The sequence below is a fragment of the Anastrepha ludens genome, chromosome 3 (genome assembly GCF_028408465.1).
Source record: "Anastrepha ludens isolate Willacy chromosome 3, idAnaLude1.1, whole genome shotgun sequence".
Lineage (NCBI taxonomy): Eukaryota > Metazoa > Arthropoda > Insecta > Diptera > Tephritidae > Anastrepha > Anastrepha ludens.
Window position 1 is genome coordinate 107,766,754 of NC_071499.1, and position 11,252 is coordinate 107,778,005.

At 35.8% G+C, this 11,252-nt stretch overlaps 1 protein-coding gene across 1 annotated transcript; it reads right to left on the bottom strand.

Moving 5' to 3' along the window:
- Positions 1 to 5,641: 5,641 nt before the first annotated feature.
- Positions 5,642 to 7,912, bottom strand: LOC128857645 (uncharacterized). The gene is made up of 4 exons (XM_054093393.1): positions 7,512 to 7,912; positions 7,335 to 7,421; positions 7,173 to 7,247; positions 5,642 to 5,673 (listed from the first exon to the last, which is right to left on the bottom strand). Exons 1-4 carry the CDS (start codon positions 7,747 to 7,749, stop codon positions 5,642 to 5,644), a joined length of 432 nt encoding a protein of 143 aa, XP_053949368.1. The 5' UTR covers positions 7,750 to 7,912.
- Positions 7,913 to 11,252: the final 3,340 nt, after the last annotated feature.

Consider the following 11,252-nt stretch of genomic DNA (forward strand, 5'->3'; position numbering starts at 1 on the left):
CCAAGGAGTCGAAGATACTCAGAAATTTCGCTCCCTTTGTAATCTTCATATTGAGCCACTATACTTCTCATTCTCATCTTTGATTGTAACCATTTCTTTTTTGGAGCTGCTTTTCCTTTTTGTCCCAGGTCTAATTGTCTTAAAATTGTTTCTGTGTCACACTGCTCTTTCAGAAACTCTTGAAGAAGATAGTACAATGATGGATGGTTTTTTCCAACCATAAGTTGAAATCTGTTATGCCACCCCTCGCTTATATTGTTAGTACGGTGTTGATTGTTAAGCGTAGCTTCGTACGTGTTCCATAAAACAGGTTTGGGAAAAATAGGATTTTAATTGAATTGGGAAAATGGTTTTGGGAACAAAAGTTTTGGGAAAAATGGATTGGGAAAAGTGTACGGTAACCCTTGGGTGTAGATAAGTTCCTATGTTCATTTTTTTCTCTACCCCCGTAGACATAAGTACACCCCCTACTCTAAGGGTGCATGCGAACAATTTGGGTTTGGGCTTATTTCAAAGAGCAAAGTTCAACCTTCAATTACTGACAATAACGAAGATCGTAGCACGTCAGGGTTCTGCTCCACAATTTTTGAAAAATGGCCAAATACGCTATTTTTAGGGGTTTCAACCCCCTTTTTTTTGAAAACCTGACGTGATGGAAAATTTTTGAACTCGGATTCGTGCTTAGCGCGAAAATTCCCTTCGGGATCACTAGGTCCCATCTTATTCGCAAAACCGATGCAGGGCAGTGTAATTAAACTCCCATGAATTAATATTTTGTGCACGGAAGCCGGCATGTAATACCAATCATATAGTTGGACAAATAGTTTAGCAGAATCAAGGGCATATTTTTGAAATGCTTCAATATTAATATCAAGACCAGACGATCATGTTTGTAAAATAGTGGCAAACCGCTTGATTAAATTAATATCAATTCCAGTAATTTCTGATGATACTTCAGGATCATTAAAAAACCTGCGAGCCGTGTTCCCATCATTTGTCGTTCCACTACCACCCGTTTTAGGAATATCCACCAATAATCCCATTCGACTTTTGAATGCTGCTATTTTTTTCTTCTAGACTTCTAGCCTGCCATTTTTTGAACTCTAATCGATATGATATGTGTAGTAAACATTCGAAAAATCTTATCCATGCATTTAAAGTGGACAAGCCAAACTGAAATGTAGATGGATCGGTTTCCCTTAGACTTGATTCTTCAATTTTGTTCATCATTATTGGCGTTGGCCCACATGCATAGCATTTTTGAGATGATGATGTGTGGGTAAGAGCATTGCATACTTTGCCATCTACCATGGTGAGTAGCATTTTATGCGAAATTGATATATTTAATTCATTAAGTTTAATTTTACTTGGTGTTAAATTATCTATTTGACTTTGTACCCAATCCCTTTCTTTCAAAAAAACTATCGAACTCTCTTTTATGAACTGAAGTCTAATAGGCACGCAAGTTCGGGAAGAGGATGGGCGATCATTTTTCCAAACGATTATTTTCTCTGTTGTATTAGACATATTTGTGTACAATTCTATAGGTACTAGTGAAGTTATGAAGAGGTTTTGGTCATCAAAAATTTCAATTGATCTCTGTTTATAAGCTGAATGGCCCAAACTACCGTCAAAGCCCCACTTAACAATTAAAATCAAATTTGGGATGCATTCGGAAGGAAGGGTTATCAAAACAGACTGTGCAATTTCAACTAAAAGTTTTGATAAATGGTCGAGCAGTGATTGCAAATGATTTACGTAAATTCTCTACTTTACGTCTCTGGGAACGTTCGCAAACATCATTGAATGTTTTTACGGGGCGGCCAACATTAGTACAGCTACCAGAGCCAGATGAAGAGGATTTAAAGTTGTCGTTTAAGGGAAAATCTATTTTTTCAGCTAACCAAGATGCATTCTCATTTAATACGCGACCACAATGTCTGTTAGATCGTTCTAATTTTCTATTAATATCTTTACAAAAATTACTAACAATCTTCAAAACCTGATCTTTCAATTCTTTCACACTATCATCATGGTATTGAAGCTTCTCAAGAACGTAATCTTGTAATTCTAACTTCTTTGACTCAAAACTTTCTGAACGTTCTGAAGAACGCAAAAAAATAAATAACTCCTTTTTTTCAAAACTATACGTCATTTTGATTTTATTAATATATTACAAGCAATTCTCAGATGTTCGTTAATATTCTAATCGGCTTATGCCCGTTCCTCCAGTGACAGATAAAAATGTTATATTATTTTATATAATTTTATTGTATATAGTGTTATATATACATATATCATATTAATATTGTAATAATATTAAAAAAAAATTCTGTTTTTTTAATAAATTTTTTTTTAGTTGTCTCTTAATGCTGATGGGGTCTGTGATGTCTTTTTCTGTCTTTTACACAAAATTGCATAAGCCATATGTAACGTTTTGCCTGTAGGTAAATGCACAAAAGCTACATTATTTTTAATTTGCGCAACTTTGCGCAACAGGTTTCAGTTTAAGATCATAGCTGAAATATGTGGCTACATCACTCATGTTGACTTCAAGTGGACCGGCGTGGACCACTCGAAAAAATGATCTTTAAAAAAAAAATTTCGAAAAATTTTGAAATTTCAAAACAAAAAATTGGATTTTGTACCACAACTTAAGAGAATTATTACTGTTTCCGTTAATATATTCAATTATCTTTTTTTCAATATTTGGTTAACAATCAAATGGTAATATTTATTTGCAGACATGAAAATGAAACTCTTGTATGAAGTACGATTTGCATACAATTTCATGTTTAAAGTCAAAAAACTACAATGAATAATTTTTTAAATTAAGTAATATTTTCAGGAAATCTGCCTTGAATATTTAAGAAAACATCTGCATTATCAAATTTTTATTTCAAAAATGTTGAAAAATTGAATTTTGTCCGGCCGCCGGACCACTGTGGGATGTGGGTATCAAAAGAAAGGTATTTCACTCCTCATTACAATAGAGATATAAAACCCCGATTTTTTTTATTAATTTTATTATATTAAAATTAAAAATTGTTGTATTAATGCTTTTAAAGAATATTGGGCCTTATATTTTTGCGTTTGTAAGCATTTGTGTCAGTATCGCGACAAATAGACCAACAGTTTTCGCCAAGCATATGCGTAATGTGTTGTCCTTTAAAGCGCTTTTCAATAGCCGCTATGTCCTGATGGAACCTTTCGCCATGTTCATCGCTGCAAGCTCCTAAATCGCCAGGGAAACAATCTAAATGATTGTGAAGGAAATGGATCTTTAGCGACGTTAATATGCCTATTTCGCCATATGCCGAAATCATTTCTGCAACAATATTTTTATAAGTGTCAGCCAAGAAACTGCTCAATAACGACAACTGTGCCAATTTCGCATCGATGAAAAGTCGCCACTCCTCTGAAATATGAGGGTAACCAATTTTTTCAACCATCGAATCAATATCACAACAATAAGCTAGGTTTTTTTCCCGATCTTCGTGCAATTTAAAAAATTCGTCATATGGAATACTGCTACGTCGATCACGAGCGGCTGATATTTTAAAATCAGGCGCCACTATATTCCACTGCTTAAAGCGTGATGCAAAGAGTTCGGCTGTTCTCTTTGACAAATTTCCTTCTCGTACAAGGTCATTGAAGTCGGCTTGCGTTACTAAATGCGGCACTGCAGTCTCAAGTTCACTGGGTGTTGGTACGAATTCCGATACTTCTGGTTCCCCGCATCTCGCATTCGATGCAAGAAATGTTGATAGCATTGTTGGTGCTACTGTTGGTTCTCCATCCCTTAATTCGGGAACATCATCAAAAATCTCCATTGAAGCCGCTATACGTTCTTCTGGTGAGTACAGAACCGCTGGAATAACCGATTCTACATTAGCGTAGCGAATTTTGTTGCGCGAAAGTATTGGTACCCTTTAGTTTGAGTAAAAGTTACGCAAAAGTAGCACAGTTCCCTACAGTGCTCCGTACATGGTAGCCAAATTGTTGGTACAGAGTACTTTATTGTTGACCTTCCATCAGTAAACTTGTATAAATTTCTATAGCAATAGTCGCACACGACAAGTAAGGAAGTAAGGAACCTAAGCAGTCTTGAATATTTTCTGAAACGTTATTTCGAGTCGGGCACTGCATTTTTCGTAAGATAAAATATACAGAAAGACGTTTTCGCGCAACAGAACTTAAAACAATTGTCAAAGTGTACGTCTCCTAGTAGCGCAACTGTCAGATGATCGGAACTTCCGGAACTGGAAGAAATACACAAACGGCACAGAGTGTGTTGTATGAAACAATAAATTAAAGGTTAATAAGTTGTTTAAAAATTTGGAGTCCCTTAAAGTTATGCCGAAAATTTAGAAAAAATTTTTTTTTTAGAAAAAAAAAATTCAAGAAAATCTGAGAATTGATAAAATTGTTTTTTAATTTTATATAATAAAAACATTTCCACGAGTCTGCCTGCTGAAATTCAGCGCGATTGGATCACGGAAAAAGGGTTAAAAATTGATCCAAAGTTTTTCACACAGGCGGACTACGAGCTCTACATTTTATACATAAAAAAAAAATTCTGACGTGTACATGAAAATAGCCGATACATATGTATTTTTATTTTTTCTCCCCTTTCCGAAAAAGTATATTTGGTCCATAGGACAGAAAAAAAGTTCGTTTTTTGTAACGCAGTGTATTTTATGAAGTGAAAGAATTTAATTTGTGATTTTTGTTTATTTTTTATGAACCTAATATAGAATAATTTTTTATTTTACCTGTATGTACGAGTAATGTAGAATTTAAATGTTTTAAATGAAATAAAAAAAAAAACAAAATGAAATAAGGTAAATAATTTTGAATTTATACAACAATTCATCCAACAACAAAACATCAGCTGTTTGCCTTCTAGGGGCAGTAGAAGCATAAATCGTAATGTGCGTTCCATCAACGCAGCCAGTCACATTTGGTATTCCTGATCTAGAAAAACATTTATTCCTTGCTTATTACTTCCCTTGTTCGGTCTTTCCTATACTTGAAAATTTCACTTGCCAAAATGGGTAGTATCTTCTTTAAAATAAGCGAAATTGTGAATTGAAATTCATTCTCCACAGTTTGTTGGTAACTGCCATAAGCAAATAAGCTTAGCACACAATTCGAATTCAGCATTGGCGTTTTGGATGATGACTGGCGGCAATGAAATTTATCATTAGGATATGTATATAATAGACGGAGAGCTGGCTACATAGATAGTGCCCGCATCAGGTACATAGCTAATTTATATTGAAAATAATAGTATTAGTGTAGACGAATATAAAAATGAATGTCTGCCATTGCAAAACTGGGAAAGTGTAAAAAAATTGGCAGACATTTTGCGAGTGGCTAACTCACTAGTAGACTGCGCTGAAGATTGCAAAAATTAATTTAAAAAAAAATCATAAGGTACATGAATTCCAATTATTGTATTGTAAAGCTTAAACATTCCAAAAGTCATTTACAAAATGGCAGACAAAAAAGTGAGAGCTAAGGCCGCGGCAGACGACGTTAAAAAGTGCGCTACACATCAACATTTTTAGTCACATTCGCAATCGGAATCTGATTCGGGCGTGATATCTCCTTCGCTATCGCTATATTCATCTTCATTTTATTCGCTTTCTGCATTAACGTCTTCATCGCCTGTAACAAAGCACAAAGCAAAATGATTTTTAGACATTTAATAGAATGGAATAGTTATATGTTCTGTGGATTAATATATTACCTTCGTTTGTTCCAGGATCAATAATAACTTGTATTATTTAAATATATTACGTTCCCTCTACTAATATCCATCCGCAAGTTTCTGGTCGTAAATATGATGGAATTTTCTCATGAGCATTTTTCCATATTGTAGCAATATATTTGGTCCTCAATAAATGCTGCGTTAATTCAGCCTGGCTAGGAGGCAAAGTGGATGAGTCAAAATTCTGCAATTTTTTTTTCTGGAAAGGTTCCTCCAAATCGTTGACCTTATAGGTTTTTAAAAATAAGGCGAATCGTGCATCATTTACGGAGCTCAACAACGGAAAGTTGTACAAATTACAGATAAACTTTTCAAGAATCGGGAAAACAGCGGTTTCATCACAGTCTTCATGTCCAATTTGACCGAATGCTTTTTGTAAGTCTTCATTTTTCTTTAAAATCTGTAAAGGGCGTTGCTTTCCCTTGCGAAATAATGCGGGATTGAAGCATGAAATCCTGGCAGAGATTGACACATTAAAGAAGTTAAAAATTGTACAATATCAGTAGGAATTTTACATTCACCTTTGATCAGGTCCTTTGAAGTCAGCTGTTGAGGTAGTGGATCGTTTTTTATGGCCATAATTTTTTTCCTCAAAACATATGCAGCTCGTTGCAATGTTTCAGTATCTTCAAATTCGCTAAATGTTTCTGCCGATATAATACATTTTCCGCTCGGTGCAATAATTTTACGGTTATGCAATTCAATTATTTGTAACTGCTTGGCAAATTTTTTTTCAATCTTTTGAAGCAATTTCGTACTCGTTATTAATGGTTCGAAACTATCATATTTCTCCGAAAACAATTTATACAACGCACTTTTGGCGTACTGTACTAAAAATTTCAAAGAATAGCATTGCTTCCTTCCTATCGTATTTTCAGCGATAAAAGAATACAGTTCATTGTCAATCTGACTGTTTTGGCTCCGGAGCCGCTATGTATTTTTTAAAATACATTAATTTACATGTATTATGGTAATAAACAACACGATTATCCCCTAATCTCTCGATTTTCGATAATATTTCATAGTCATTTAAGGCAGTTGTATTTGTGACAATTTTTTCAATTAAAATTCCACTTACAGATCGTATCAAAAGAAGCGCTTTTTGCCCTTGCTTCTTCCTTGCTTGATTACAAAACAAACAGATACCTGCATTCTTTAATTTTGAATTTCCAGGTTGCCGTTCCACATCTAATTGTTCATGTGAATGTTGACTGTCACTGAATACATCAGGCGACCGAACGTTATCGTAATTTTTTTCTGAAACATTTATATACATATATTTAATTGATCAATTAATTCTTTAAAAATATTTTTAAATACCGATGCACATTTTGAAAATTATTTTCTATTAAAAGTATGTGCATACTATATACTATATAAACAAAAGAATTATTACCAGCTGAATTGTCACATTGTGAAATAATAGATGTGGAACCTTGCGGAAAATCATTCACTATGGATTGATTACTCACTGTAAAAATTAATAAATCTATAATTTCTTTCGCGTTTAAATATATACATACACAACATAATGTATGTAAAATAATAATATTATTACCTGCCGAATGTTCGGCCTGCGGAGACGCAGATGCCTCAATGGACGTGTGGCCTTGTGGTGATTTTGCTACTTCCAATTGATTGTTCTCTGTACAAATTGATAATAGTTCAATTATTTATACCGAGGCGTAATTAAATTTCTTATAATAACAACTTTCAACGAATATTGCAAACTTACCGTTATATTTATCCAAATATTTATTTTGGATGGATGTAAATGCTTTATAGCAAAGTCGATGATAACCACTGACACCGTCCACTATTTCTGGTAACACAATATCACTGTATTTCAAATCAAAAGCGATACGAACTTTAGAAATATGTTGGCACTTTTTTAATTTGTCTTCTTCGAAAATTATAATTTTTTCACTGATCATGCTACAGTTAAAAACGCACTTCTTCCCACTCGTAGCCATGATGCAAACAAAATCAAAAATATTGAAATATAACGTCTACTCTCTTCTACGTTTTGGAATATACTAAACTCTCAGTGGCCTTGTGCGGCATCACTTTGTACTGCGTCACTTGCTCTATTATACACGAAAACATCTGCTTCCCCCCATCAACATTTACATTATATTCCGCTCCCAAATATACCTATGTATATACAAATCTGGGACCTTATACCTGCGACAAGTTATTTGGCTACTTTCGCTTTCAAAATTTTGTGAGCATTTACCTTCACTTTTCACAAGTGAAGAAACCAAATACTGACTAATATTAATTATTCTTCTTCTTAATTGGTGCTATAACCGCTTACGCGATTTTGGCCGAGTTTAACAAAGCGCGCCAGTCGTTTCTTTCTCGTGCTAACCGGTGCCAATTGGACACACCAAGTGAAGCCAAGTCCTTCTCCACCTGATCTTTCCAACGCAGAGGGGGCCTTCCTCTCCGTCTGCTACCACCAGCTGGTACCGCATCGAATACTCTCAAAGCCGGAGCGTTTGTATCCATTCGGACGACATGACCCAGCCAACGAAGCCGCTGGATCTTTATTCGCTGCGCTATGTCTATGTCGTCGTAAAGCTCATACAGCTCATCGTTCCATCGTCTGCGATATTCGCCATTGCCAACGTGCAAAGGTCCAAAAATCTTACGCAGAATCTTTCTTCGAACACTCCATGCGTCGCTTCATCGGATGTTGTCATCGTCCACGCTTCTGCGCCATACGTTAGGACGGGCATGATGAGAGTCTTGTAGAGTGTTAGTTTTGTTCGTCGAGAGAAGACTTTACTGCTCAGTCGCCTACTTAGTCCAAAGTAGCACTTGTTGGCAAGAGAGATTCTACGTTGGATTTCAAGGCTGACATTGTTATCGGTGTTAATGCTGGCTCCTAAATAAACGAAGTCTTTTACAACCTCGAAATTATAACTGTCTACAGTGACGTGGGTGCCGATACGCGAGTGCGCCGACTGTTTGTTTGAAGACAGGAGGTACTTCGTTTTGTCCTCGTTCACCACCAGACTCATTATAACTATATAGAGATCGTTTAATATGAGTTGAGAGAATTTATAACTAAAGAAGAAAATATTAACATTTCAGGCAAATAAAAATATTTAGAAACTGACATTATAACTGCTGGCCATATGAAGTCCAGGCTCTTAAATCTAATTAAGTTTTGTTAAGTATATATTTGTTTTTTATTGCTAGAAAAAATTATTGAGTTATACTATTTTAAGTTTACAAAGTGTAACAAATTTTGCAATCAGCTCTATATGACAGTCTACTGTTTGTGCAAGATAATCCGATGGTTTGTTCTAATCAAATATCGATGATCTGATTGGTTGTAAATTTGGGCATTAATCGAGGAGGTGAGTCACATTGAAATCAGGAGATCCACAGTGCACGCAGTTTGGTCGGGAGATGCCATTCAATAGATGAACGTGAGCTGCGAGTGTATGACTAATCCTGAGACGCGCGAATACTGTTATCTTCCCACACTCTGAGATTGTGGGGTAAGTAGGTTTTCCACCAGTGGGATTATGGCCTTTGTAGTAATGGCTAAAACTGCGCCATTCACTTGAAAACGTTTCCCTTAGATGCTTATTTACAAGTGTGCATATATTATATATTTTTCGGTAAGGTAGTCAGACATATGCAGAGGTTCTCTATTGGCTTCTTTTGCTCTTTTATCCGCCATTTCATTACCATGTATTCCTACGTGGGCGGGCAGTAATTTGATTGGTGTACTGAAATAGAAGGTTGCGAATTTTCATGATCATTGTCGTATCATTTAATTGGTTGAAAACAGCTTCGATAGCGGATTTACTATCGGTACAAATTACAGTTTTCCTTCCATAGCGAGAGGCAAAAAGTACTGCTTCAAGTAAAGCAGCGGCTTCGGCTGTAAATACCGAGCAGTACGAGGGCAAGGAGTATACAGCAATGGTGGCACCAAACTTATTTGTCACGGCAAACGTAGTACTGGTGCCGGATTTCGATCTGTCCGTATATACTATCTCGCAATCACGTTTGAAAGGCTCAAGGGCTGAATTGTGTAACTGTTGGTATTCACTATTGCTGGTAGAGTCTTTGGTTTGTTTTTGTGATACATTAATAAGTGATGGTATAAGCGAGGAGCAAGTCGGAAATATTGTTGTTTCAACCAATGACGGAGTTGATATGAAATGGAGCCGTTTCGATAGGGTTAAGCAACGCATTATGGTGGAAGGTTTGTTCGTTGTGATTGGTTTTTCAATGACGGTCTTAACTTGTGTAAGCAATAAGTCGTTTCGGGCGTGAAACAACTTAGGAATTAGCATCATAGTATTACGTGCAATTCTGGAGGAAATATCAGGCAATCCGGCCTCAGCAAGTACTACTTTTGTTGGCGAGGTTGGGTAAGCTCGAACACTTCTTTTAGCTGCGATGTGGTACGGAGCATGGAGTAGTTTGATGTGGGTCTTGGCGCAGTGTCCATATATCGGCAGTCCATAATCGATTTTTGATAACAAAAGGGCTTTTGTAATATTTACAAGTGAATTCGTATGACACAAACCATGTTTAGAAGATAAAAATTTTATAATGTTTAATCTAGAGAATAAGCTTAATCTAACCGATTTACAGTGTTCTTTGTATGTTAGATTTTTATCAAATATTAGACCTAATATTTTTAAAGTGTTACAATGGGCAATTTGAATGTTAGAAAAGGATATGTAGGGAAAGGAGCAATTATGTTTACGACATATATGTATGGAATGTGGAGCATTTATTTGCTGAAATATTGGCACCAGAACTTTCAGACCATATGTTGATATCACTTAAAATTTTTAACGAATACATTTTTGATTTTATTCAGGTCTTTTATTTTAGTGAAAACTAAAACATCATCTGCGTATATGAAGTGGTCAACAAGTGGATTAGATTGTGGAGAGATTATGGAGCTCACTTTCTTGAAGGCTATTGTGAAGAGAGTTACAGAAAGGGGTGAGCCTTGAGGTATACCATTATGAAGGTTGTATATTTGATATAAGCGTATTTTATTCGCGTAAACAACAAACTTCCGATTTGATAAACAAGATTTAACAATGTTGTACGAGGGCGGGTCAATAAGTCCGTCACTTTTTGTATTTCTGACCTCTTTACTGAAAAAGAAATACTGCTCCTGTCACCAAGCATCTGTCAGTTGACTCCTGTCAAAATTTGAACGTGCTGCGTGTGTTTTACAGCTACCTTTATCAGACTACCCAGTAATTTGAGGAGAAAATGGAAAAAACTGAATTTCGTGTGCTTATTAATAAGCCGATTCACCCTTAGAAACCCACTGTTTCGACTGTTGTTTGGTCTCTGGTGTGTGGTGATGGATCCATGTTTCGTCCAAGGTTACAAAACGGCGCGAAAACTCCTCCATATTGCGATTAAATAACGCCAAACCTTCCTGCGAAGTTGTTACACGATTGCGTTTGTGGTCGACTGTGAA